Source organism: Mus musculus, chromosome 6 (assembly GCF_000001635.26).
Source record: "Mus musculus strain C57BL/6J chromosome 6, GRCm38.p6 C57BL/6J".
Classification (NCBI taxonomy): Eukaryota; Metazoa; Chordata; class Mammalia; order Rodentia; family Muridae; genus Mus; species Mus musculus.
Window position 1 is genome coordinate 64,704,334 of NC_000072.6, and position 27,906 is coordinate 64,732,239.

At 42.7% G+C, this 27,906-nt stretch overlaps 1 protein-coding gene and 1 long non-coding RNA gene across 4 annotated transcripts; one reads left to right on the top strand and one right to left on the bottom strand.

The window, feature by feature from the left end:
• Positions 1-9: 9 nt before the first annotated feature.
• Positions 10-24,528, bottom strand: Gm35851. Of its 3 annotated transcripts, none has more exons than XR_869146.3 (4): positions 24,228-24,528; positions 2,494-2,632; positions 1,709-1,913; positions 33-849 (listed from the first exon to the last, which is right to left on the bottom strand). It is a non-coding gene; the product is annotated as a predicted gene, 35851 (long non-coding RNA). The 3 variants fall into 3 exon arrangements; XR_869144.3 differs by having other exon boundaries at positions 2,476-2,632; XR_377731.4 differs by lacking the exon at positions 1,709-1,913 and having other exon boundaries at positions 10-849; positions 2,476-2,632.
• A 263-nt stretch (positions 24,529-24,791) lies between these two features.
• Atoh1 (atonal bHLH transcription factor 1) lies at positions 24,792-26,912 on the top strand. The gene has a single exon (NM_007500.5). It carries the CDS (start codon positions 24,990-24,992, stop codon positions 26,043-26,045), a length of 1,056 nt encoding a protein of 351 aa, NP_031526.1. The 5' UTR covers positions 24,792-24,989; the 3' UTR covers positions 26,046-26,912.
• The last annotated feature ends 994 nt before the right edge of the window (positions 26,913-27,906 follow it).

A 27,906-nucleotide genomic window follows, 5' to 3' on the forward strand; every position in this document is an offset into this window, starting at 1 on the left:
AACTCAATTCCTTTATTAAGTTATGAAAACTCAGTATGTTTGAGCTCTTTTGATTGTTCATTTGTCTGCACTTGCCTTCTCCAGGCTATGGGAGGGAGAAGATGTTCTAACATAGCTGACATACAATTGAGACTGATGCATGTATGGTAAAACACAGGGAAGAGTCTGCACGGGGAACTTCCAAGGCAACTGACAGTGAGCATTTCCGTTGATTCGCAATCTTTAAATTGTAACTCACTTCCAATACTCAGAGGTGACAAACCCTCTGTCTGCCCCAACGAGACGCAGAAATCACCTGGTGAGAGACAGATATATGGGAGAGAGAAAATAATGAAGGCAGCATTTTGTAGGAAGGAGTAGTCAAGCAGAGCCCACAGCTGGCCAGAGTGCCACACTTTTCAGGGAATTTCGTGTTAGAAGTTCCAACAGCAAATGGAACTCAGCCAATAGACACGATGGTGAGAAGAAGCAGGACATCTCCACAACTCATGTCTGAATTCTGTATACTTTCAAGCTAAGAGCTCACTCCTTTTAGTAAAAGGCTTCGTGGTTTTTAAATTGATTGCTCTAAATGATCCCGTTAAGGAGTGAATCAGTGTGACTGGATTGCAGACATGGGGGGTAGAATAAAGAGACACAACAACAGCTTCTGTAGTGGGAAACCTGGAAGTCACCAGAAGATTGTTCTGCTCCCTGTCCAATGTGCAGAGAACCATCCTTACATTGATGGCTTATAGTAAATGGCAACTGCTTTTTAACCTTGCTGTGTGCTCAGTCTTCTCGCCTGTACCCTCTCACATTCTTCGTAAAGTCCAGGTTGTATGCAGACAGTTTTAATGAGCAGAGTACCTGTAAGTGTAAGAATTAGAAAAGTTCTAACTGCTAATCATCAAAAAACATTCCCAAAAATCAAGCCAAATGGTCACTCTTTGCTGAATACAATTCCCTTAAGAGTGAATATACTCCTAAAAGGGATGAAATTTATTCCAAATAAACATAACTTCATCTCCCCTTCTACTGTCTCTAGTAAAAAACATAATACTAACTTTTCCATAAACTATCTTTTTCTCCATAGATAAACAAATTTTTTTATACTGGAAGTTGGCAAATTTCTTTTTCTTCATCCTTTTTTTTTTAAACTAGATCATATTTTAGCAGTGTAAAATCTTCTTTGAAAAAACTAAAATAAGATCCTGAATATATTTGTTTCCATTTATGTCAAGTTCCAACTGTATTACAGATAAAAATGGACAAATAAGTGAACAATGTCATAGCAGCCATACTGCGGGCTCAGAAAAGGACCTTAAACTCTATACAAACAAGTATGGGTTCACTAGCTGTGGCAAATCCCTAAAAGGAAGAAGTCTGAGACAAAAAAAGCTGACCCCAGTCTGGAAGGTTTATGGGAAGATTTAGGGGTCTCAGCCAAAGTACTAACAGTAAGGGGACGTTTGGGGGACAGGGTGAGGACACAGAGAATGTTATAGACATGGAGTGAGCTAGGCTCACCTAAGAACTGAAGTGCTATTGAACCTGAGAGCTAATCCCAGCCCAGATGACTGGAGACTTGAACACAAGATAAAAATGGCAGGAGGTGAGCAGTAGAACTGTCTGGGGAATAATCCACAACCATAGAGATCCTACCAAGGAGCTTAGTGTCTGCACCTACAGGAAACTGCCAAGGGGGACTAGGAAGGAACCATCTTACTTGGCTCTGGTCCCTTGCATGCTGCCATCTTAGCTTTATATTCAATTGGTGTGAGTTAATCTTGATTGTGAGCCTAATTGGGATCTGGAGTCTCTCAGAGAGAATCCTCTGGATATTCTTTAGAGCCTTCCCAGGGAGCTTTAATTGAAGAAGGAGGTCCACCCTGCCCATGGGCCGTATGGCCTCCATGTGCTCGGGTCCTGAACTGAGTAAAAAAGAGAAGTAGATGAGACAGACATCCGTATATCTGCTTCCTGGCTGCAAAGTGACTGGCTGCCTTATGTGCCTTCTGCCCTGCCTGCCCCACCGTGATGAACGGCATTGACGCAAACTGTGAAAGAAAAGAAACCTTTCCTCTCTTAGGCTGCTTCCTGTCAGGTATTTGATCCTGGTGATGGGAAAACCAACAGACATAGCTGTTTAGTTTTATTTGGTTTGTGTGTGTTTTGTTTTTTGTTTTGTTTTGTTTTTAATGCTGCTTTCAATATTGAAATTCAGTATTGAATGAAGCCATGAATTCAATCCATAGAACAGGCAATGGAACAGACACTGTGCATCTCTCCAAGAAGCTGGAGGACCAAGAGTTCAATGCTCTCATTGGCTGCAAAAGAATATATAGCACTTGGAGATATTCATTTGCATGGTACCGGGGATTTCATTTTTACAGTGCTTTCATGGGCACAATATATGCAAAGCTTCTAGCTGTTAAACAGATTTCAAACACCGTTACAATAATAGCAGGTAAGGAGCTAATGAAGGATACTCACAAACACGGAAGCACTCACACTTGCCACTGGCCAGTATCAACTCCAATTAGGACTTATCCCCCATCAACTCTCCCTTCATCCTTGCCTGCCCATTCTCAACACCTCCAGCAGCTGCACATCTGAACAGTGGTAGGACAGTCAGTGAGCACGGGTGACCCTGTAGGTGAGAGAAAGTTTGCATGTCTGCTAGTTCAGTAACACAATGCTCATCTGTTTCCATTTTGGAAAATCTAGATAATAAGGGAAACCTTTCCTTATTGTCTTTGTAACCATTGTCTTTGTCCTGTGTACTTTCGCCTTTTGTGTCCTTCCTCCTTCTTCTGTCACTGAAACGATGTTTAAGGAAGACAACTAAGCTTTGGCCCTGAATCACTTCACTGAGCTCTTCCTACAGTTTGTATTTGCATCTCCAGGGTGAATTTTCTTTGCATGTTCATGGACAATTTTATTGTTACTTCAGGAAATACCTGCACTTATACTTGAATGTTTTTCTGTTAAGAATGGCTCTTTTTCATATAGAATCCAGAACTTCACTTTTATAGCATTTATATTAAACTCATGATGTATGAAATTCTTTGCTCATTGTGAGATAGGGTCTCATATGGATCTCATGTATCGCAGGCTGGTCTGAACTCATGATCTTCATGTCTCTGTCTCCCAAACACTGAGATTACCTGGATGTCTGGCTAAAACTTGTTTTGGTTGGTTGGTTGGTTGGTTGGTTGGTTGGTTGGTTGGTTGGTTGGTTTTCTTTGCCCAGTTTGACATTTACTTTTATGAACTCTGTATATTAAAATTTTTATTGTTAAAAGTAGACGTAAATCATGAGCCCCAGCCTGCTCACTGAGTGAGATATCAGGTCAGGTAAACAAAGAAACAAAATATCCTTGATATTAAAATCTAAACTAGTTAGTTAATTAGTTACTAAGTTGCTTTGAGTGAGGGTGTGCCTATTTCTAGCCCAGAGTCTCTCTGTCTCTCTGTCTCCCTGTCTCTCTGTCTCTCTCTCTGTCTGTCTCTCTATGTGCCTCTCTGTGTGTCTGTCTCTCGCTGTCTCTATCTCTCTCTGTCTCTCTCTCTGTGTCTCTCTGTGTGTGTCTGTCTCTCTGTCTGTCTCTGTTTCTCTCTCTCTCTCTCTCTCTCTCTCTCTCTCTCTCTCTCTCTCTCTCTCTCCCTGCTGCTTATGGATCCTGATTTAGAGCTCTCAGCTACTTCTCCAGCACTATGTGTGTCTGCATGCTGCCATGCATGCAAGAAGCCGTATACTAAATCCTCAGCTATTGCATAACGCTGGGTATGGTGGCACCTGGGAGGTGAAAACAGGAGGATCGGAATATCTGGGGCATCTCTGTGTACACAGAGAATGTGAGGTCTACGGGAGACTCTGTTTCAAAAACTAAAATTAAAAAGTATGCATACAAGCCATGGCCAATGCTACTGCTGCTTTCCAGAACCAGAAGGTAAGACTCTACTGCCAAAGACACCACATGCTCTAGGCAGAAGCCATAGAGAATATGAGCTGGAGGATCCTATCTCTTACCAGGTCCTTTGAGTGCAAGATGCCGCATCCACTGCTGCACTGGAATCGTGATCAACAGTCATACTGAGCACTGGTCTCCGGGAGCTCTACTGGCACTAGACAAGTAAGATGTGCCCACTGGTACAGCAGTGACAAGTATGTTTTGAAAATAACGAACCATTTCTTGTTGGAGTTGAGTTGAGGCTTCTCTACAGAAGCAAATTCACATGCAGCATAGTAAAAGCCATGCTGGAGTGGTCCTCATCCCTAGTGAGGAAGCTGTTAAGTGGGCAAGGATGTACTTATAAAGTTATCTCAAAAACACAAGTTAATAACTTGTGTCTATATCTATGCAGTAGCGTGGCTGTCAGTTTGGCAAGAGTTTTTTGTTTTGTTTTAGGGGGAAGCAATAGTGACTGGACTATGTGTTGAAAATTAATGGTTGTTGAATGCTCAGTCCCAAATCAATTGGACCTCAATACCAATTCCTAAAAGGCTGAGGGAATGTTGTATGACAGAGGACACAAAGAATATGGAGGGGAGGCTACATGGCCAGTGCACATGTTACCTCACAGCAGCAGCTGTGATTGCCTGTGCAACACTTGTACAAAACTGGGACTGTTGACATCCTATCAGGAATGAGGGGCAGGCTCTGGGATCCTATCCCTCCCTGAAGCTCTGCAGACAGCTAATGGTAGCAGAGGAGGAGACAGTTTCTTCACTGGATGCCCATGCTCACAGGAAATAACCTTTCACCTATGGGTCTGACACACACAAAGTCACAAAAGTAGAAAGGGACCAACTAGGAAAAATAAATGGGTCATATAAAGTGGGAAGAGGACAAAAGAAAAGAAGACACGGATTAAAATACACTATATACCTGTATGAAGTGCCATAATGAAATCCTTTATGTATAATTACTATGTTTTAGTAATTTTTACAGAAATGACAAATTTTGGTGAACAATAACATTTCCAAATGCAAAACAAAATCTAATTATCAGAGTAAAGAAATTAAAGTAAAAGTAAAATGGAGCATGTACACTATCAAATATTTCAAGATGAGCATAATTATGAGCCCTCTAACAAGTGATTTTGTAAGAGTGACTTATCCATTGTCTAAGGATCTACTTTGGTGGGATGAAAAAACTTTTACACTGGAAGTAGTCCAGAGATGAACTGCTGTTCTGGACCCCTCACTGGGCACACAGCAGGAGACTGTCTTCTTTGTTAGTGCTTAGAGGGATGTGATTCCTTTTGAAGGGTACCTATTGACCTATTGAAAGTCATCTGTGTTGATGTAGGACAGGACACTGGCTAGGAGAGTACTGGCTCACTAATCTCTCTACGATTGGAGAGTAGTGTCAGCGGTGACTGTCATAAAGGATAGACATGGTGGGTTACTTTTAAATACTACTTCTCAAAAATAAAAGATGATGGGTCCAAGCAATGATGAGATCAGAATGGACAATTAAGAGAACCACCTTGACACCTGCATCTATGACAGCCAGAGGGCAGTGCAGACTGGAAAGGGTGGAGAAGAAGTTGACCATACAATTTTAACACACAAAACTCAAGGTCCTGGCAGGGGAAATGAAACCCCAAAGCTCAAAGAAGACATTATTGGATTTGCCTGGACCTTCATATTTAGCAGAAACACCTCAGCCTCCAGAGGTGACCTGCTCTTCATGGCTAACAGGTTCTAACTTTCTTGATTCCATACAGAAACATCAGGTAAGATATCACACAAAACAGTAGTTTCTGTCAAGATCCATCCCATCTACTATATAGTTTACAGATGCTGAGTTAGGGTCAATGCTAAGCACAGCCTACCTGGAGGAGTGTTGTTCTTATTTTGAAAGAAAAAAAGAAAAAACTTCATCAATCCTGTAACACCTTTGGATATCTAGGAATTCAGAGTGCATGTCCTAAAGGAATCCTTAGGGGATAGACTGGGGAGCAGCATCAGCTAAGTACTGGAAGGCAGTTTAGTAGCACAGGGGAACCCTATCACTTGGGTCTACTGTGCTAGAAGTCCTAAGACTTTGCTAGAGTATGGTTCTTAAACTTAACAGAAGCATCCAATGACAGTAAATAAGGTAAAAAATGTCAAATGACTGAGAAAAGGGGCCAAGGAGGCCATGGATGGAGATAGCCCCAGCTGGATTTCATGCCAAAGACCAGAGCCTCCAAGGAAATACCAGAAAATACTTTCATAACTAAATAAATCAGGGCGACAGTACAGTGTGAGCATTGACATCCATTGCAGGGCTTCCTTTTTCTGTCTTTTTGTCGCTGGGGCAGAGGCAGGATTTTGCTATGTAGCCTAAACTTGCCTTAAAGTCACAATCACCTTGCTTCAGTCTCCTGAGTGTTGAGTCACAAGCTTGGCTCGCCATGACCAGCAACCCTGACAGTACTGAGAAGCAGTGATCTTTCTAGCCTAAGCAGCTTTGGAAGAGCAGCTGTAGATTGAGCTATTTACTCAGTGGCACCACAAACACAGGCTTCTAGAAGAGGAGAGGCCAGGTAGTATGACTTAAGATGAAAAATGGACACCCTAACTGTCAAGACCTGTGGCAACAGTCTCTAAAGCCATTAGATATTGATATGCATGAGGATAAATAGCCAACATTCCCAAAGACATCCGCATGCTGATTCTCCAATCTTATAAACATCTGATATTCCACAGAAGAACGCATAGCTGGTACTGTGAACCTTGGTATGGGGAAATCATTTTGGACTGTCTGTATATGCTTCCTATAATCAACAAGATTTTTATAAGTGAATGAAGGAGACAGAAAACAGAGAGAGAGAGAGAGAGAGAGAGAGAGAGAGAGAGAGAGAGAGAGAGAGAGAGAGAGAAGACTATACCAGCAAGGCAGTGGGCAGTGGTCTGAAGGTGCATGCTGCTGGCTCTGAACAGAAGAATGCTGAGGTATTCAGGATCCTCAAGAATAGCAGAACTTACAGAAAGAACACACACACATCTTGCTTTTATTTCTTCAGATGAAGTGATGAGATAAGATCTGTACCCAATGTCGGGCGGTGGAGGCACACGCCTTTAATCCCAGCACTTGGGAGGCAGAGGCAGGCAGATTTCTGAGTTCGAGGCCAGCCTGGTCTATAAAGTGAGTTCCATGACAGCCAGGGCTATACAGAGAAACCCTGTCTTGGAAAAAAAAAACAAGAGCTGTACCCAAATTGTGTGAATACATATCTTGGGCTGATCCTGGAGCATTTCTTTATTTGTTCTAATTATCCATAGGCCTAGGCCTGGCAGCTTCTAACCATCTAGTACAATCTAGTCTTCCAAGCTAATTGATTCAACCAGGCTTCTCTCAGTTTCTGATTGAATTGCTCTGCTTGGCCTCATACTAAATTTGGCAATATGTTCTAATCTTCTGACTCCTCATTCTCTGGCTTGTTCTGTCTTCACCTGTGTCTAGCTTGTTCTTTTATCTGCTTGTCTTTGTAAAGCTATTCCACTATAAAACTGCAACACACACACACACCACCACCACCACCACCACCTCTTTCTCTCTCTTTATCTCTTTCTGTCATTATGTCATTTGTCTCTCTGTGTGTCTTTGTCTCTGTCTCTCGGTGTCTCTCTCTGTCTCTGTCTCTCTCTGTCTCTCTCTCTCCCTGTCTCTCTCTGCTCTGCTCTTAAGCATCCTCTTTTTCCTGTGTGAGTGGAGTGTTCCTATCTTTGGTTCATTCTATCAAATCTTTCTCTAATTCATCACTTTGTCTGCCCCTCAATTAGACATCAGTTTCAAACATGGCTGCTTCCTTTTTCAAACTAATCTTATCTCCATGGTTAGGAATTAAGTGTGTGTACTAAAGGTATGCCTGTATTTCAGCCAGATCATACTATAATCCAGGTCATGTCTCAATTCCTGCTGGATCATATAGACCTAAAGGGTCTGCCGTGTGTGTGTGTGTGTGTGTGTGTGTGTGTGTGTGTGTGTGTGTGTGTGTGTTCAGAGCCTAAATGTCCAAACTGGAAGTGGATTTAACCACTTCAAACCAAGCCAACAACAACAAAAAACAAACAAACAAACAAATAAAACAACCTCTCATAAGTCTGCCCTATATGTCTGGATTGTAGTCATTCCAGACGTAGTAAGGTTGACAACTAAAAATAACTGTCACAAACATGTGCAACATGAAATACAGGTGACCTGGAGAAGCTGGAAGAGAAGAAAGAAAATCCATGTTCTTGGGTGGACTAGGTTTATGTCAACTTGGCACAAGCAAGAGTCGTCCAAAAGGAGGGAGCCTAAGTTGAGAAAACGACTCCATAAGATCCGGCTGCAGGCAAGTCTGTAGGGCCTTTTCTAAATTAATGATTGGTAGGTGAGGGACAGCCCCATTGTAGTGATACTACACCTAGATGGGTGCTACTGAGATCTATAAGAAAGCAGGCTGAGGAAGCCATGATGAACGTGGCAGTGAGAAACATTCTCTCATGACCTCTGTATCGGCTCCTGCCTACAGTTACTACTCCTGTTTGAGTTTCTGTTCTGACTTCCTTTCATGGTGACTAGTGATATGCAAGGGTAAGCCAAGTAAACCTTCTTACTGATGTGAAAGAAAGAAAGAAAGAAAGAAAGAAAGAAAGAAAGAAAGAAAGAAAGAAAGGAAGGAAGGAAGGAAGGAAGGAAGGAAGGAAGGAAGGGGGAGAGAGAGAGAGGGAGGGAGGGAGGGAGGAAGGAAGGAAGAAAGAGAGAAAGGAAGGAAGGAAGGAAGGAAGGAAGAAAGAAAGAAAGAAAGAAAGAAAGAAAGAAAGAAAGAAAGAAAGAAAGAAAGAAAGAAAGAAAGAAAGAACCCATGCTCTAAGTAAGGCTCAGGAAGAAACGCGTTCCTGCTCATGTCTTGCCTTTGGCTCAGTGAAACTGAGTTCAAACCTTTAAAATCCAGGATCTCTAAGGCAGTAAATTTGTGTGACATCAAGCTACTAGGCTTGCAGTAATTTGTTAAATGGTTACGTTTCTATTGATGAACAAGACTAAAACATGCCACTATTCAAACCAAACACTAATCTCATGGTTGCTATGATGCAATCTCATAAATATGGTTCATGTTGGCCATCAGGTGACCTTGAAGAAAGACCACTCTTCTCAGTAAGGTATATTGGCTTCACCTAAACAGTTCAAAGGCTAAAGAGCAAAGCTGGCAAATTCCATAGAATAAAATACTCTTCCTCCAACTCTAGAATTCTCTTGCCTGCTGCCCTGGCTTATAGATTCATCCTTGGATATTTGTACTGTATGTACCAGTTTCTTTAAATAAGTGTATGGTACTCCAACTTCATCCATGTTTTGCTTCCTATGACTTGAAATATACTACAGTCTGCAGTCTGAAATTGCTAAGTAGAAAGTTCTAGTGACAAATAATTTGTAATTTAAATTGTGTTTTGTAAGGGGCAAAAAGATGGAACAGATCACCAACTGTTCTTCCAGAGGACTGAGCTCAGTCCCCAGCACCCATGGCAGGTTGTTTAGAATCATCGGCAACCCCAGATCCAGGGGATCTGATATGCTCTTCCACACCGAGCCAAAACCTGCACTCAGATATACATAAGCCTACACATACAAATAATTTAAAAACAATAAATAGTATGTTGTTCTAAAAAACATGAAAAAATATCATAGCATCCATCCACTTCCAGTCTGGAATATAAGCACTCCCTCTGTCCAGCCCAATCAGTATCCATCTGGGTTATGGACTGCCTTGGTATCACAGTGCCACAGTGTTTATGTTCAAGGGGTCCTCATTTTACTAAAATCAATGCCAACATACAAGAGTAGCAGTACAAAGGACTCATTGGAGTATGCAACAGGGGAAGCTGGCTAACCTCAGTGTGTGGCAACACCACAGAGTGTATTGGAAAAATATAATCAGACAGTGGTGGTGCATGCCTTTAGTCCCAGCTCTCAGGGGGCAGAAGCATGTATCGGTACATGTAATCTGATAGACAGGACTCAATACTTCACGTAAGTTCAGACACACATTGCGGTATATTTGTATGTGTGAGATGACAACTGTATATGCTGGTATCAGGAACTGGCTCTACAGACCACCTCCGAACCCAGTGATGGCAGTGATGTCGCCCACAGGTGACAGAGACCCACGCGTCTGTTGCCATGACAATCGCCATACATTCCCAGCATCTTTTGGTTTACCTGCCACATTTACCTACAAGCTGTTATGTCACAGATTGTAGTTAGGAAGAGGTGTGTGTGTGTGTGTGTGTGTGTGTGTGTGTGTGTATACGTGTATGTGTGCATGTAATATGTGTATGTATGAGTATGACAACAAATAATTTTAAAAGGTGGTGGCATAAATTTGAAAGAGAGAGGATAGGCATAGGAGATAGTAGGTTTGGAAGGAGGAAAGGGAAGGGGAAATGATATAATGATAATCTCTAAAAGAAAACTTTAAAACAGAGATAAGCAGGGAAAGTAGAATAGGAGGATTAAAATGGGACTATGGGAAGGAGGGAAAAGTAAAAGAGTGATTATGGGGAGGGACAACTAACACTAAAGGCCTTTTGAAAAGTCATATGGAAACCTACTACTGTAGATGCTTCCTAAAATATATACATATATGAAGTGTACCCAAATGGAGTCACCATATAATAGGGGATACAACACTTGAACTAGACATCTTAAGTCAACAAGTAAGCTGACTACTAGGCAACCCCTCTAGTGTCAGAAATGGGGGTTGGTTATATCTTGTCGAACCATTGGCTTAAAAGCCCCTACAGACCACCACTACCCACAAACATCATAGGTTATTGCCAAAGCTATTGCTTACTTCCCACAACCTGATGGTAAGGCCCTATTGCAGAAGACAACAGTCCCTTATGTCACCAAACATGGAGAAATGAACCTGCTGCCCAGTGAAGCTTCATCTCTTTGGACTATCATTCACTGTGGCTGGAAGGGTCCCTGCATCCTATCAGAGGAGAGACTTGATCATCAGTTTCACTTAGCCACCAGCTTGGTCCCCTGCAACAGAGGTCTGCCTGCAAGATACACCAGGACAACAGTGGCACAGATATCATGGCAGTAGATAACTACTTTTTAAATGGATTTAAGGCTGTGATATAGAACCCATACCTGTGGCCAAGAGCCCATGACTAGATAGGTAGATAGGTAGATAGGTCTATGGGACAACCTATTACTATTATTCTGTAAAGGAATATAGCAATAAAATTATGTCTAAGGACACACTGCTATACCAATAGATCTGTGCCTTCCTCAACTCTCATCAGAGAAGCTCCTTCTTGCAGTTGATGGCAACTGGATGACTCACAGCTAGACAATATATAGAAAGTAAATGGCTTTGGAGCACTCAGACCTAAATGGGATGTTGGTAACAGATCCCTCCTCACAGGGCTCTTAACTCTATAAGAAAGAGGAGGCAGAACAATTCTAGGAGCCAGAGGTGGTAAGCAACAGGAAGGAAACAGCATCTTCCAGACACAAAGGACTGATACAAACTCACTGAGACTATAACAGGGTGTCCAAGGCCTGAATAGGTTGAAAAAAAAAGGTCATCCTTGGCTATTTTATCATAGTAGCAGAGAACTCAATAACATGGGTGGATGTGTTTAGGAAATTTCAGAAACCTTATGACTGATCTCTAATCTTTTAATGAAATTCCAAAATGGCAGTAACAAATAAGTTAAAGCTTCCAAACGTGTCCCTTCTCCAAGAGAGAAAATCAGAAAATGCTTCATGTCCTAGATGGAATGATGGAGAATTTGTTCTTCACTCTCAAAGGTATGAACTACTGATGGATAAAAGGAAGCACACTCTACCATGTCCCCTGATTACTTGGCTATGGAGACACCTGAAGATACTAGATGGATCATAGATGACACTTCTCACGACGCTAATGCTCTGGTGAGGTTATCAGAAAGGACTATGGGAAGTTAACGTTTGCTTGACTTAAACAATGACATGTGTTCCTGGTCTTGACAATAATGTCAACATTATGTCTCAACATAGTTCTCATTGTAGAGGGATCTTGATACCCAGGGCCTTCTATCAGAGGTTAATGGTCCATTCTATTAACTGTCACTTTAATTGCACCCAAGGAGGAGAAAGTAGACATGTAAGAATACGCTTAAGACTCATGTGTTAGTCAGAAAGTGGAAGATTAACCCTACAAAGATTCAGGATCTTGTCAAGTTAGTGATGTTTCAGAATTTTGCTTGTGGCATGTGAAGAGTCTGTCAAAGAAACATGGAAGCCCTTACTCCTTGCTCACTTTGATACTTAATGTGTTTATTAACTCTGGCTGGATGTTGAGAATACATGCCACATTCAGCATTCTAAAATCACAGAGTCACTTATCAGTTGACTCAGGTAGAAACTAGTTTTGAGTAAAAGTTTACAGCAAACTTTAATCACAATTATAATTATCTTTGTCACATATAACATGTGATCCAGAAAACCCCATGTTGCTAGAGGGTTTTTAATAGCTTAAGAATCAATGGTCTTTTGCACACTCTTGCTGTGGAAAAGATATATAAGGTCATGAAGCAAAGCCATGCCATCTACATCAGACAGCTACCTGCCATTCCCAAAGTGGACCCTGGTGTGCTAGTAGACCTAAGAGGAGACTGAGCTGTCAGGTGAGTTTAAGTCACCTTGCAGCAGGAACTACTTTTAGCTGGATACCATATCAAGCCATAAGTTTGAGGAAGAGGGCACAATAATAATTTGGTACATTCCGGAAATAATACATTCCAGAAAAAAAAGAGTAAACTCAGAAACATGAACAAACTACATAGGCAGATGCTCAACTCATTCCACTATTTAGTTATATCAATGCCTGGACATTAGCTGGCTACCAGAGGAAAAACAGAAGGAAATGCTCGGGCATGGTTTGGGGATGATGTGACTTACTATGTTTGCAAGGTGACAGAAGCCTCCTGTGAATTCCAGCCTGACTCAGTGGTGTTGTAATGTAAGATTGAGGAGATGTCCTGCATGGTGGGCTTTGTTACAAGCTTCATGGAAAGAGGGAAGGAATCAGCCTAAGGTGAGACTGCATGAAAATTCCTTGGGAGTGCCTGACCAATCAGTGACCTGTAAACAGCAACACTGAAAGAGTAGGGACAAGAAGACATGGAAGCATTACACAGAAGGGCACCTAGGCATCAGCATGAAGTGTGTGGCTTTGTGTCTCTTACACATATCTTCTAGAGCACTTCTCCAAGTATGAAGTAAAGAACACTCACCTAGAGTGAAAGGCAGCCAGCTTCCCTGATGAGGCTCGCATAATAGACCCCAGAACAGAATGCCTCAACAGCCAGGATGGAGGGAGAGATAACAGCCAAATATTAAACAGTCACAGTAATAATTATTTGATAATGACTACAAATACGAAAGAAAATAAATATAATGTACCACAAGAGTTACACCACAAGAGGATATTTCTTACAGGAATCAGGGACTGTTTCTTTGAAAGCTGAGTAGAAGAATGCTAAGCAAGGAAAGAACAGGCAAGAAAGAATACATGTGATGACCCTAGGCGGGGAAGATGTTTGGTGCAGAGGAGCAAATGAGGCCAGTGTGGCCCAAACACTCCTCTAAAAGGAGGTTGACCAGCAAAATCTTGCTGGCATATGTAATAGTGTCTGGTTTTGGTGGTTGTTTATGGGATGGATCCCCGGGTGTGGCAATCTCTGGATGGTCCTTCCTTCAGTCTCAGCTCCGAACTTTGTCTCTGTAATTCCTTCCATGGATATTTTGTTCCCCTTTCTAAGAAGGAATGAAGTATCCACACTTTACCCTGATATAGCTGTCTCCTGTGAGGCTATGACAGTGACTGGCAAATACAGAAGTGGATGCTCACTGTCAGCTATTGGATGGAACACAGGGCCCCCAATGGAGGAGCTAGAGAAAGTACCCAAGGAGATGAAGGGGTCTGCAGCCCTATAGGAGGAACAACAATATGAACTAACCAGTACATTCCCACCCCCAGAGCTCGTGTCTCTAGCTGCATATGTAGCAGAGGATGGCCTAATTGGCTATCAATAGGAGGAGAGGCCCCTGGTCTTGTGAAGATTCTATGCTCCAGTATAGGGGAATGCCAGGGCCAGGAAGTGGGAGTGGATAGGTTGGGGAGCAGGGGGGAGGGGAAGGGTAAAGTGGATTTTCTGAGAGAAAACTAGAAAAGGGGATAGCATTTGAAATTTAAATGAAGAAAACGTCTAATAAATTTTTAAAAAGGAGGTTGATCTCTTATGAAGACACATGAAGCCACAATGTAACCATCAAAACCAGGAAATGAAACATCAACTATTTCTCTGGTAAGTTTTGCTAGTTTTCCAACAGTGTGGCCTAATATAGAAGGTCCAGCTTGGACTCGGGCCTCAACTGGGTTATCCTTATCATGTTCCTTCATCCTCTGCTAGCCAGGGAAGGCTGGTGACATTCTATTTTGTACTCTTCACACTTTCAATGCTTATAAGCTTACTACTTCCTATAGTGCACCCCAGTTAGGGTTGGATTAATGTTTTCTCTCAATTGGATTAAGGACAGGCATTTTGGATAACATCATCATAGGAACCAGACTCAGCAGCCTAACGAACACCAAATAAGTTCATTTTTATCATTACAGGCAATACGAACTTCAGTCATGTAATTGAGGCAATATTAAAGTCCTGAAGGATAGGATCAACTATTTTTTAAAGTACCACATAGCAAGTAGGACTTACCAAACATTCAGTGAACCCATTTATTCTGTCCATAATAATAATTTATAGATCCCATTTTGCAAAAGTTTAGGTAACTTGTCATTATTCTTCCTTATTTGATACTAAAATTGCTTTGTGTTTTGTTGATAGCTGCTTCAGGCAGACTTTTGTGCTATTCTGTCATGTCTCCATTATTCTCTGAGCACTCCCTTATTGTTTGTGTGAGTGTGCGTGTATGTAAGTTTGTGTGTAGGTATGTATGCGGGAATGTGAGTGTGTGTATGAGAGTGTGAGTGTGTGTTTGTGTGAGTGTGTGTGTTTGTGTGTGTATGTGAGTGTGTGTGTGAATGTATATGTATGTGTGTGTGTATGTGCACACTTCCTGTCTTTTTCTGGAAACTTAATCTCCCAAGAATCCTAGATCCCGTTTGGTAACTTCAAGTCTTATTGGCTATGTTCATGGCTGATGTCAGAGTCTGAGAGCGAAAAGAATATACATAGAAATACATTTAGGGGAGTGTATCCTGCACAAGCAGCTGGCCACTTTCCCGGCCAGAGGATAGGGATCTGCCCGGTGCAGGAGTGCTTTGCCTGAGCATCAGACATCTTGGTTCCGAGACCCTGCCGAGTGTATCCTGCACAGGTGAGAGTACGGAATACAAAAACTAAAAGCTTCTGGGACAGGCGGGAACCACAGAGATTCTAAGGCAGCCCCCTTTTCGGGCCCCAGGCAGCGCTTTGCCTGAGCATCTGCAGCAGACATCTTGGTTCCGAGACCCCGCCGAGTGCATCCTGCACAGCTCCAGAGAATACCAGATGGCGAAAGGCAAACATAAGAATCCTACTAACAGAAATCAAGACCACTCACCATCATCAGAACGCAGCACTGCCACCCCACATAGTCTAGTTGGGCACGCCAACACAACCGAAAAGCTAGACCCGGATTTAAAAGCATATCTCATGATGATGGTAGAGGATATCAAGAAGGACTTTAATAACTCACTTAAAGAAATACAGGAGAACACTGCTAAAGAGTTACAAGTCCTTAAAGAAAAACAGAAAAACACAACCAAACAGGTAGGAGTCCTTAAAGAAAAACAGGAAAACACATCCAAACAGGTGATGGAAATGGACAAAACCATACTACACCTAAAAGGGGAAGTAGACACAATAAAGAAAACCCAAAATGAGGCAACGCTGGAGATAGAAACCCTAGGAAAGAAATCTGGAACCATAGATGCGAGCATCAGCAACAGAATACAAGAGATAGAAGAGAGAATCTCAGGTGCAGAAGATTCCATAGAGAACATCGGCACAACAATCAAAGAAAATAAAAAATGCAGAAGGATCCTAACTCAAAACATCCAGGAAATACAGGACAAAATGAAAAGATGAAACCTATGGATAGTAGGAGTTGATGAGAATGAAGATTTTCAACTTAAAAGGCCAAAAAATATCTTCAACAAAATTATAGAAGAAAACTTCCCAAACCTAAAGAAAGAGATGCCCATGAACATACAGGAAGCCTACAGAACTCCAAATAGACTGGACCACAAAAGAAATTCCTCCCTACACATAATAATAAGAACAATGCACTAAAGAAAAATAGAATATTAAAAGCAGTAAGGGAGAAAGGTCAAGTAACATATAAAGGAAGGCCTATCAGGATTACAGCAAACTTTTCACCAGAGACTATGAAAGCCAGAAGAGCCTGGACAGATGTTATACAGACACTAGGAGAACACAAATGTCAGCCCAGGCTACTATACCCAGCCAAACTCTCAATTACCATAGATGGAGAAACCAAAGTATTCCACGACAAAACCAAATTCACGCATTATCTTTCCACGAATCCAGCCCTTCAAAGGATAATAACAGAAAAGAAGCAATACAAGGACGAAAATCATGCCCTAGAAAAAGCAAGAAAGTAATCCCTCAACAAACCAAAAAGAAGACAGCCACAAAAACAGAATGCCAATTCTAACAACAAAAATAAAAGGAAGAAACAATTACTTTTCCTTAATATCTCTAAATATCAATGGACTCAATTCCCCAATAAAAAGACATAGACTAACAGACTGGCTACACAAACAGGACCCAACATTCTGCTGCTTACAGGAAACCCATCTCAAGGAAAAAGACAGACACTACCTCAGAGTGAAAGGCTGGAAAACAATTTTCCAAGCAAATGCTCTGAAGAAACAAGCTGAGGTAGCCATTTTGATATCGAATAAAATCGACTTCCAACGCAAAGTTATCAAAAAAGACAAGGAGGGACACTTCATACTCATCAAAGGTAAAATCCTCCAAGAGGAACGCTCAATTCTGAATATCTATGCTCCAAATGCAGGACCATTAAAGACACATTAGTAAAGCTCAAAGCACACATTGCACCTCACACAATAATAGTGGGAGACTTCAACACACCACTTTCATCAATGGACAGATCGTGGAAACAGAAACTAAACAGGGACACACTGAAACTAACAGAAGTGATTAAACAAATGGACTTAACAGATATCTACAGAACATTTTATCCTAAAACAAAAGGATATACCTTCTTCTCAGCACCTCACGGGAACTTCTAAAAATTTGACCATATAATTGGTCACAAAACAGGCCTCAACAGATACAAAAATATTGAAATTGTCCCATGTATCCTATCAGACCACCATGGCCTAAGACTGATCTTCAATAACAACATAAATAATGGAAAGCCAACAATCACATGGAAACTGAACAACACTCTTCTCAATGATACCTTGGTCAAGGAAGGAATAAAGAAAAAAATTAAAGACTTTTTAGAGTTTAATGAAAATGAAGCCACAACGTACCCAAACCTATGGGACACAATGAAAGCATTTCTAAGAGGGAAACTCATAGCTCTGAGTGCCTCCAAGAAGAAACGGGAGAGAGCACGTACTAGCAGCTTGACAACACATCTAAAAGCTCTAGAAAAAAAGGAAGCAAATTCACCCAAGAGGAGTAGACGGCAGGAAATAATCAAACTCAGAGGTGAAATCAACAAAGTGGAAACAAGAAGAACTATTCAAAGAATTAACCAAACGAGGAGTTGGTTCTTTGAGAAAATCAACAAGATAGATAAACCCTTAGCTAGACTCACTAAAGGGCACAGGGACAAAATCCTAATTAACAAAATCAGAACTGAAAAGGGAGACATAACAACAGATCCTGAAGAAATCCAAAACACCATCAGATCCTTCTACAAAAGGCTATACTCAACAAAACTGGAAAACCTGGACGAAATGGGCAAATTTCTGGACAGATACCAGGTACCAAAGTTGAATCAGGATCAAGTTGACCATCTAAACAGTCCCATATCACCTAAAGAAATAGAAGTAGTTATTAATAGTCTCCCAGCCAAAAAAAAAAAAAAAAAAGCCCAGGACCAGACGGGTTTAGTGCAGAGTTCTATCAGACCTTCAAAGAAGATCTAATTCCAGTTCTGCACAAACTATTTCACAAAATAGAAGTAGAAGGTACTCTACCCAACTATTTTATGAAGCCACTATTAATCTGATACCTAAACCACAGAAAGACCCAACAAAGATAGAGAACTTCAGACCAATTTCTCTTATGAATATCGATGCAAAAATCCTCAATAAAATCCTTGCTAACCGAATCCAAGAACACATTAAAGCAATCATCCATCCTGACCAAGTAGGTTTTATTCCAGGGATGCAGGGATGGTTTAATATACGAAAAACCATCAATGTAATCCATTATATAAACAAACTCAAAGACAAAAACCACATGATCATCTCGTTAGATGCAGAAAACGCATTTGACAAGATCCAACACCCATTCATGATAAAAGTCTTGGAAAGATCAGGAATTCAAGGCCCATACCTAAATATGATAAAAGCAATCTACAGCAAACCAGTAGCCAACATCAAAGTAAATGGAGAGAAGCTGGAAGCAATCCCACTAAAATCAGGGACTGGACAAGGCTGCCCACTTTCTCCCTACCTTTTCAACATAGTACTTGAAGTATTAGCCAGAGCAATTCGACAACAAAAGGAGATCAAGGGGATACAAATTGGAAAAGAGGAAGTCAAAATATCACTTTTTGCAGATGATATGATAGTATATATAAGTGACCCTAAAAATTCTACCAGAGAACCACTAAGCCTGATAAACAGCTTCTGTGAAGTAGTTGGATATAAAATAAACTCAAACAAGTCAATGGCCTTTCTCTATACAAAGAATAAACAGGCTGAGAATGAAATTAGGGAAACAACACCCTTCTCAATAGTCACCAATAATATAAAATACCTTGGCGTGACTCTAACTAAGGAAGTGAAAGATCTGTATGATAAAAACTTCAAATCTCTGAAGAAAGAAATTAAAGAAGATCTCAGAAGATGGAAAGAACTCCCATGCTCATGGATTGGCAGGATCAACATTGTAAAAATGGCTATCATGCCAAAAGCAATCTACAGATTCAATGCAATCCCCATAAAAATTCCAACTCAATTCTTCAACGAATTAGAAGGAGCAATTTGCAAATTCATCTGGAATAACAAAAAACCTAGGATAGCAAAAACTCTTCTCAAGGATAAAAGAACCTCTGGTGGAACCACCATGCCTGACCTAAAGCTTTACTACAGAGCAATTGTGATAAAAACTGCATGGTACTGGTATAGAGACAGACAAGTAGACCAATGGAATAGAATTGAAGACCCAGTAATGAACCCACACACCTATGGTCACTTGATCTTCGACAAGGGAGCTAAAACCATCCAGTGGAAGAAAGACAGCATTTTCAACAATTGGTGCTGGCACAACTGGTTGTTATCGTGTAGAAGAATGCAAATCGATCCATACTTATCTCCTTGTACTAAGGTCAAATCTAAGTGGATCAAGGAACTTCACTTAAAACCAGAGACACTGAAACTTATAGAGGAGAAAGTGGGGAAAAGCCTTGAAGATATGGGCACAGGGGAAAAATTCCTGAACAGAACAGTAATGGCTTGTACTGTAAGATTGAGAATTGACAAATGGGACCTAATGAAACTCCAAAGTTTCTGCAAGGCAAAAGACACCGTCAGTAAGACAAAAAGACAACCAACAGATTGGGAAAGGATCTTTACCTATCCTAAATCAGATAGGGGACTAATATCCAACATATATAAAGAACTCAAGAAGGTGGACTTCAGAAAATCAAATAACCTCATTAAAAAATGGGGCTCAGAACTGAACAAAGAATTCTCACCTGAGGAATACCGAATGGCAGAGAAACACCGGAAACAATGTTCAACATCCTTAATCATCAGGGAAATGCAAATCAAAACAACCCTGAGATTCCACCTCACACCAGTCAGAATGGTTAAGATCAAAAATTCAGGTGACAGCAGATGCTGGCATGGATGTGGAGAAAGAGGAACACTCCTCCATTGTTGGTGGGATTGCAGGCTTGTACAACCACTCTGGAAATCAGTCTGGCGGTTCCTCAGAAAATTGGGAATAGTACTACCAGAGGATCCAGCAATACCTCTCCTGGGCATATATCCAGAAGATGCCCCAACTGGTAAGAAGGACACATGCTCCACTATGTTCATAGCAGCCTTATTTATAATAGCCAGAAGCTGGAAAGAACCCAGATGCCCCTCAACAGAGGAATGGATACAGAAAATGTGGTACATCTACACAATGGAGTACTACTCAGCTATTAAAAAGAATGAATTTATGAAATTCCTAGCCAAATGGATGGACCTGGAGGGCATCATCCTGAGTGAGGTAACACATTCACAAAGGAACTCACACAATATGTACTCACTGATAAGTGGATATTAGCCCAAAACCTAGGATACCCAAGATATAAGATACAATTTCCTAAACACATGAAACTCAAGAAAAATGAAGACTGAAGTGTGGACACTATACCCCTCCTTAGAAGTGGGAACAAAACACCCTTGGAAGGAGTTACAGAGACAAAGTTTGGAGCTGAGATGAAAGGATGGACCATGTAGAGACTGCCTTATCCAGGGATCCACCCCATAATCAGCATCCAAACGCTGACACCATTGCATACACTAACAAGATTTTATCGAAAGGACCCAGATGTATCTGTCTCTTATGAGACGAGGCCGGGGCGCCGGGGCCTTGCAAACACAGAAGTGGATGCTCACAGTCAGCTATTAGATGGATCACAGGGCTCCCAATGGAGGAGCTAGAGAAAGTACCCAAGGAGCTAAAGGGTTCTGCAAGGCCATAGGTGGAACAACAATATGAACTAATCAGTACCCCGGAGCTCTTGACTCTAGCTGCGTAAGTATCAAAAGATGGCCTAGTTGGCCATCACTGGAAAGAGAGGCCCATTGGACACACAAACTTTATATGCCCCAGTACAGGGGAACGCCAGGGCCAAAAAAATGGGAATGGGTGGTTAGGGAAGTAGGGGGGGAAGGGTATGGTGGACTTTTGGGATAGCATTGGAAATGTAATTGAGGAAAATACGCAATAAAAAAAGAATGAATTTATGAAATTCCTAGGCAAATGGATGGACCTGGAGGGCATCATCCTGAGTGAGGTAACCCAATCACAAAGGAACTCACACAATATATACTCACTGATAAGTGGATATTAGCCCAAAACTTAGGCTACCCAAGATATAAGATACAATTTGCTAAACGCTTGAAACTCTAGAAGAACAAAGACCAAAGTGTGGACACTATGCCCCTCCTTAGAAGCGGGAACAAAACACCCATGGAAGGAGTTACAGAGACAAAGTTTGGAGCTGAGACAAAAGAATAGACCATCTAGAGACTGCCATATCCAGGGATCCACCCCATAATCAGCTTCCAAACGCTGACACCATTGCATACACTAGCAAGATTTTGCTGAAAGGACCCAGATATAGCTGTCTCTTGTGAGACTCTGCCGGGGCCTAGCAAACACAGAAGTGGATGCTCACAGTCAGCTATTAGATGGATCACAGGGCTCCCAATGGAGGAGCTAGAGAAAGTACCCAAGGAGCTAAAGGGTTCTGCAAGGCCATAGGTGGAACAACAATATGAACTAATCAGTACCCCGGAGCTCTTGACTCTAGCTGCGTAAGTATCAAAAGATGGCCTAGTTGGCCACCACTGGAAAGGGAGGCCCATTGGACACACAAACTTTATATGCCCCAGTACAGGGGAACGCCAGGGCCAAAAAAATGGGAATGGGTGGGTAGGGAATTGCGGGGGAGGGTATGGTAGACTTTTGGGATAGCATTGGAAATGTAATTGAGGAAAATACGTAATAAATTAATAAAAAAATAAATACATTTAGGTGTTTAAATCACACGCTTATCTGTATCTATTTATATGTCACTTACCCATGTGTATTCAAAACTTTAAATTCAAATAAAAATCTGAAATTTTAACCCAAGCTCTGTGTAAATTTATAAATTTATAACTAGATCTCTGATTTTTTTTTCTCAAGAATTTATTTCTCTATCTAATTTTTGTAAGTAATTTGGTATCCTCACAGAGCAAAGGCTTCAAGCTGAGCTGCTATTCTACCAGCCAGCACCCATAAATATTCACTCCACTCTGTGTTCTGACACCCCAATCCAAACCTTCCCCGGGGACACTCTGTTCACACTAAGCAGGCTGCAATCCCATGGACACGCTCTGGCCTATGTTACTCAGCTAATGGAAAGGAGAAGGGGAAAGGGAAGAGAAACAGATCCATAGTCAAAACCAGAGAAATATCATACCACTAATCACAGAAATGTACATACAGTCCCTAGAAGTCCTAAAATAATCCATTTCTTTACAAAATAATTGAGATGTGCTCTTTAAAAAGAAATTACATTAGTGAGTGTTGTGTAAATCTGATAAATTAAGACCAGTGGCATGAAAAGTGTTGCACAAACATTTGTCTATATTCCTTGAGTTTTTCTGAGCATAAAGAAAAACAAGTATTTGGAAGTTTTGTGGTTAAATTTAAAATGCAAATAAAATACCTGGAGGATAGAAATCCCAGGAAAATTTGAGCGCCCTGCACATTTAGTACTGACATCTTGTGGAAAAACTTCTACCTTTCAGCTAACAGGTCAGAGAGTCACCAAATGAAGAACAAAGCCGTCATGGCTACCTAACCTTTCCAGGCTCTCACGTTGTCTTTCATACACAATTGATGATGTTGGGTCCCTCGGTTACTGGAAAGTCTTGCTTTTCAGATTGTACTTGACAGTTAGTAAAGCTAGGTACAGTGTTGGTTGATTTCAACAGTACCCAGACCAGTCTCCAAAAATACAGAAGAATGCTGTACCCGCCAAATAAAGGCATTATTACCTTTTCCTTTATTGTTGTCGATGGTTGTCTTTTAGGTTTGGAGGGTACTTCCTGATTTACCTGTCTACCCCCCACCCCATCTATTGTTAGAGTATTTATTTCTGCAGAGCTTACACTCTTTAAGAAAAGGGCTCCTCTGATCTTTCTGTCAGCATTGGAAGGCCCGGAACTGTTCTTTATACAGTAGCAAATGGGCACACTGGAAATAGAGAAACAGGTGAAGTCTGACGATAACTTTGAACTCTCTTCTGTCCTTCTCTATCTTGTGAGATATAAACACTAGTTTACTCCAGCCGCTGAAATCCTTCGCACAAGGAGCTCCAGATGGCAGGTTGGATCAGGTCCCTGCTAGCGGAACATTTCAACGGCACTGGACCCTGCAAAGACAGGTTCCAGGGAGCTTTCTGCGGTACCATCTGCCGGAAGACGAAAGTCCTCCTAGAGTAGCAACCACCCTGAAAATCGAAAGCACCAGCCACAGTTGCCACCCACTCTGGTGCCCCAGGGACGAAGAAAGCCCAAACTGGAGAGCACTAGGAGCAAGCTGGGGCGTGTCCCGAGCCAGGAAGTTTCTGATTGGCTCTTTGTGGTAAACTACCAGGCGGAGGGCTAAAGAGGTAGGAGGGGAGCGGTTTATAGAGGGAGTGAACACCCTAACTAAACAGAGCGGGACAGGTGGGTTTGACTGTGGTTTCTGGGCGTTTGCGCAAGAAGCCACGCGCACTAGTAAACCGGGGCCTCCCGAGGCAGCAGTTTCAAAATGCCCAGAATCACAAAGAACCCAAAGACCTTTTGCACTAATTCCGGCAGCCTCCTGTGGCTCTGCGTTTATGAGTCCTACGCTGTGAGTTTTGAAACTGTTTGCATGATCCCTTGCGATAGCTCAGCGTAGCGCGATATCCTCCGCGAAGGGCTTTTGCAGACTGAGACCCTAACGGGCTCTAAGAAACACGCTCAAAGGCTCCTGGGGCAATCCCGATTTTGGTATGTCATAACTATACCGCAGCTTTACTTTCCATTAAAAAAAAAAAAGACTACATGAAAAAAAATCCAAGTACTATGTGGACCAAGAGATGCAGACAAAGTCAAAATTAAGAAATACGTTCCCAGAAGCGAATGGTTTTCACCTTGTTCTGATTTTTGATTAGACGCCACTTAACACTTCTACAAATTAAATGTGCAATAGGTAAGAGCTATATACACACCTCTCTATATGTATTTCTGTCACATTGCACATGGGCGATTTTACGAGTTTCTTGAGAGCTGTGATCCAGGCTTGGAGGGATCTCAGGCCAGGCGGGCTACTCCAGTTGGTGCCCCGAAGGCTCTAGGCGCGTCCAGCTTGGCCGGGAGCCGCCTACCCTGGGTCTCATCTGAGCTGGGGCCGCTAGGACACCAGCCGGGAGCCCGCTTCTTCTCCCCTCCCACCCCCCATTCCCCTCACTCAGGTCGCCTGGGAGGTGACACCCTCAGGAGTCGAATTACAGCCCCACAATTAACATATGAATTTCCAGAACTGACTAGAGGGACAAGGGGGAATTTTTTTTTCTTTTTTTTTTTTTTTCCAGAGCCAGAGCTGAACTCCTCGGCACACAGTAACTTTTCACTGGGTGTAAAAACTCTTTGATTGGCTCCTCGCACGCGCCTGCCCGCCCCCTTCTTTGACTGGGCAGACACGCGACTGGCGCAAGGAGGGGGCTGGGAGGGGAGCCGGGGGAGATACACTGGCGCGTGCCGCTTTTTAAAGGGGCGCAGCGCCTTCAGCAACCGGAGAAGCTTCGTTGCACGCGACCTGGTGTGCGATCTCCGAGTGAGAGGGGGAGGGTCAGAGGAGGAAGGAAAAAAAATCAGACCTTGCAGAAGAGACTAGGAAGGTTTTTGTTGTTGTTGTTCGGGGCTTATCCCCTTCGTTGAACTGGGTTGCCAGCACCTCCTCTAACACGGCACCTCCGAGCCATTGCAGTGCGATGTCCCGCCTGCTGCATGCAGAAGAGTGGGCTGAGGTAAAAGAGTTGGGGGACCACCATCGCCATCCCCAGCCGCACCACGTCCCGCCGCTGACGCCACAGCCACCTGCTACCCTGCAGGCGAGAGACCTTCCCGTCTACCCGGCAGAACTGTCCCTCCTGGATAGCACCGACCCACGCGCCTGGCTGACTCCCACTTTGCAGGGCCTCTGCACGGCACGCGCCGCCCAGTATCTGCTGCATTCTCCCGAGCTGGGTGCCTCCGAGGCCGCGGCGCCCCGGGACGAGGCTGACAGCCAGGGTGAGCTGGTAAGGAGAAGCGGCTGTGGCGGCCTCAGCAAGAGCCCCGGGCCCGTCAAAGTACGGGAACAGCTGTGCAAGCTGAAGGGTGGGGTTGTAGTGGACGAGCTTGGCTGCAGCCGCCAGCGAGCCCCTTCCAGCAAACAGGTGAATGGGGTACAGAAGCAAAGGAGGCTGGCAGCAAACGCAAGGGAACGGCGCAGGATGCACGGGCTGAACCACGCCTTCGACCAGCTGCGCAACGTTATCCCGTCCTTCAACAACGACAAGAAGCTGTCCAAATATGAGACCCTACAGATGGCCCAGATCTACATCAACGCTCTGTCGGAGTTGCTGCAGACTCCCAATGTCGGAGAGCAACCGCCGCCGCCCACAGCTTCCTGCAAAAATGACCACCATCACCTTCGCACCGCCTCCTCCTATGAAGGAGGTGCGGGCGCCTCTGCGGTAGCTGGGGCTCAGCCAGCCCCGGGAGGGGGCCCGAGACCTACCCCGCCCGGGCCTTGCCGGACTCGCTTCTCAGGCCCAGCTTCCTCTGGGGGTTACTCGGTGCAGCTGGACGCTTTGCACTTCCCAGCCTTCGAGGACAGGGCCCTAACAGCGATGATGGCACAGAAGGACCTGTCGCCTTCGCTGCCCGGGGGCATCCTGCAGCCTGTACAGGAGGACAACAGCAAAACATCTCCCAGATCCCACAGAAGTGACGGAGAGTTTTCCCCCCACTCTCATTACAGTGACTCTGATGAGGCCAGTTAGGAAGGCAACAGCTCCCTGAAAACTGAGACAACCAAATGCCCTTCCTAGCGCGCGGGAAGCCCCGTGACAAATATCCCTGCACCCTTTAATTTTTGGTCTGTGGTGATCGTTGTTAGCAACGACTTGACTTCGGACGGCTGCAGCTCTTCCAATCCCCTTCCTCCTACCTTCTCCTTCCTCTGTATGTAGATACTGTATCATTATATGTACCTTTACGTGGCATCGTTTCATGGTCCATGCTGCCAATATGCTGCTAAAATGTCGTATCTCTGCCTCTGGTCTGGGTTTCACTTATTTTATACCTTGGGAGTTCATCCTTGCGTGTTGCGCTCACTCACAAATAAGGGAGTTAGTCAATGAAGTTGTTTCCCCAACTGCTTGAGACCCGCATTGGGTACTTTACTGAACACGGACTATTGTGTTGTTAAAATGCAGGGGCAGATAAGAGTATCTGTAGAGCTTAGACACCAAGTGTGTCCAGCAGTGTGTCTAGCGGACCCAGAATACACGCACTTCATCACTGGCCGCTGCGCCGCCTTGAAGAAACTCAACTGCCAATGCAGAGCAACTTTTGATTTTAAAAACAGCCACTCATAATCATTAAACTCTTTGCAAATGTTTGTTTTTGCAAATGAAAATTAAAAAAAAACATGTAGTGTCAAAGGCATTTGGTCAATTTTATTTTGCTTTGTTAACATTAGAAAAGTTATTTATTATTGCGTATTTGGACCCATTTCTACTTAATTGCCTTTTTTTTACATTTTCTACTCGAGATCGTTTTATTTTGATTTAGCAAATCCAGTTGCCATTGCTTTATGTATGTATGCTCTTTTACAAATGATAAAATAAACTCGGAAAAAAAAAACCTTTTCGTTGTCACGTGTTCTAGTCCAGTAAAGCATTAAAAATAAGTTGTAAGTGGTAGAAATGATGTGATTTGCTGTTTTAAAGAATGTTGCAAATCTAGTATCCTACAGTAACATCGGCTACACGATAAATTGTGAGATTAAATGTACCCAGCTTTGCATCATGGTTTGCCCTTGGGTGGCCAGGATCATTCAGTGTCCCTTCTTCTAGAGTCAACAAACTCCAAGAGAAGCCAGTGCCCTCTGTCTCCATGGCTCTGGTCCATGCTGGTTAATATCACTGAGATTACCTATTTACATCCACAAAAAAAAAAAAAAAAAAAAAAAAAAAAAAAAAAAAAAGATAGCTGAAAACTTTTCAGGTACACAGGACAGCTCATGATCTCCAGGGGAAGAGATCGCTACAAAAAGGGAAGCGGACAATGGAAAAGAACTTGATGGAAAAGATAGATTGGCAACCATTGTTTCAACACTAAGAAGCTAGAAGCCTCTACTAATGCTGACTGCCATTGAAGTTTTTTTTTTTCTTTTCAAACTCAACTTCTTCCAACACAAAGCTAGTATTTGCCTTTAATTTTTTTCCCCCAGAACAAACCAGTCAAGTACCTTCTAAGTCAGCTGCAGACACTTAAGTGAGCTATTACACTCATCCCAGGTGTCTATACGGGGTAGGAATCTATTCTGGGATCTCAAGATCAGAGGTCATAGGAGAGCTAATGCAGAATGTGTAGAGAGTAGAAATCGGAACTTTTACAATGCATTTGATTGGCTAATTTAGGTGTTGTAGTATTCGTGAAACTCGAGTGTCCAGAATACTCTCTGAATTTGAGGGGTGGGCTATACGCAAATTCATTGTCTTCTTTGTTGTAAGAAATGAGGGTACCCCCACAAAATAAGGGGTGCTAATTTGCTAGTTCTTGTATCCTACTCTGTCATCACCTTAGTATAAGGAAAACTTCACAGATTGCAGCTGTAGAAAAAGCGCTGTCCCAGGG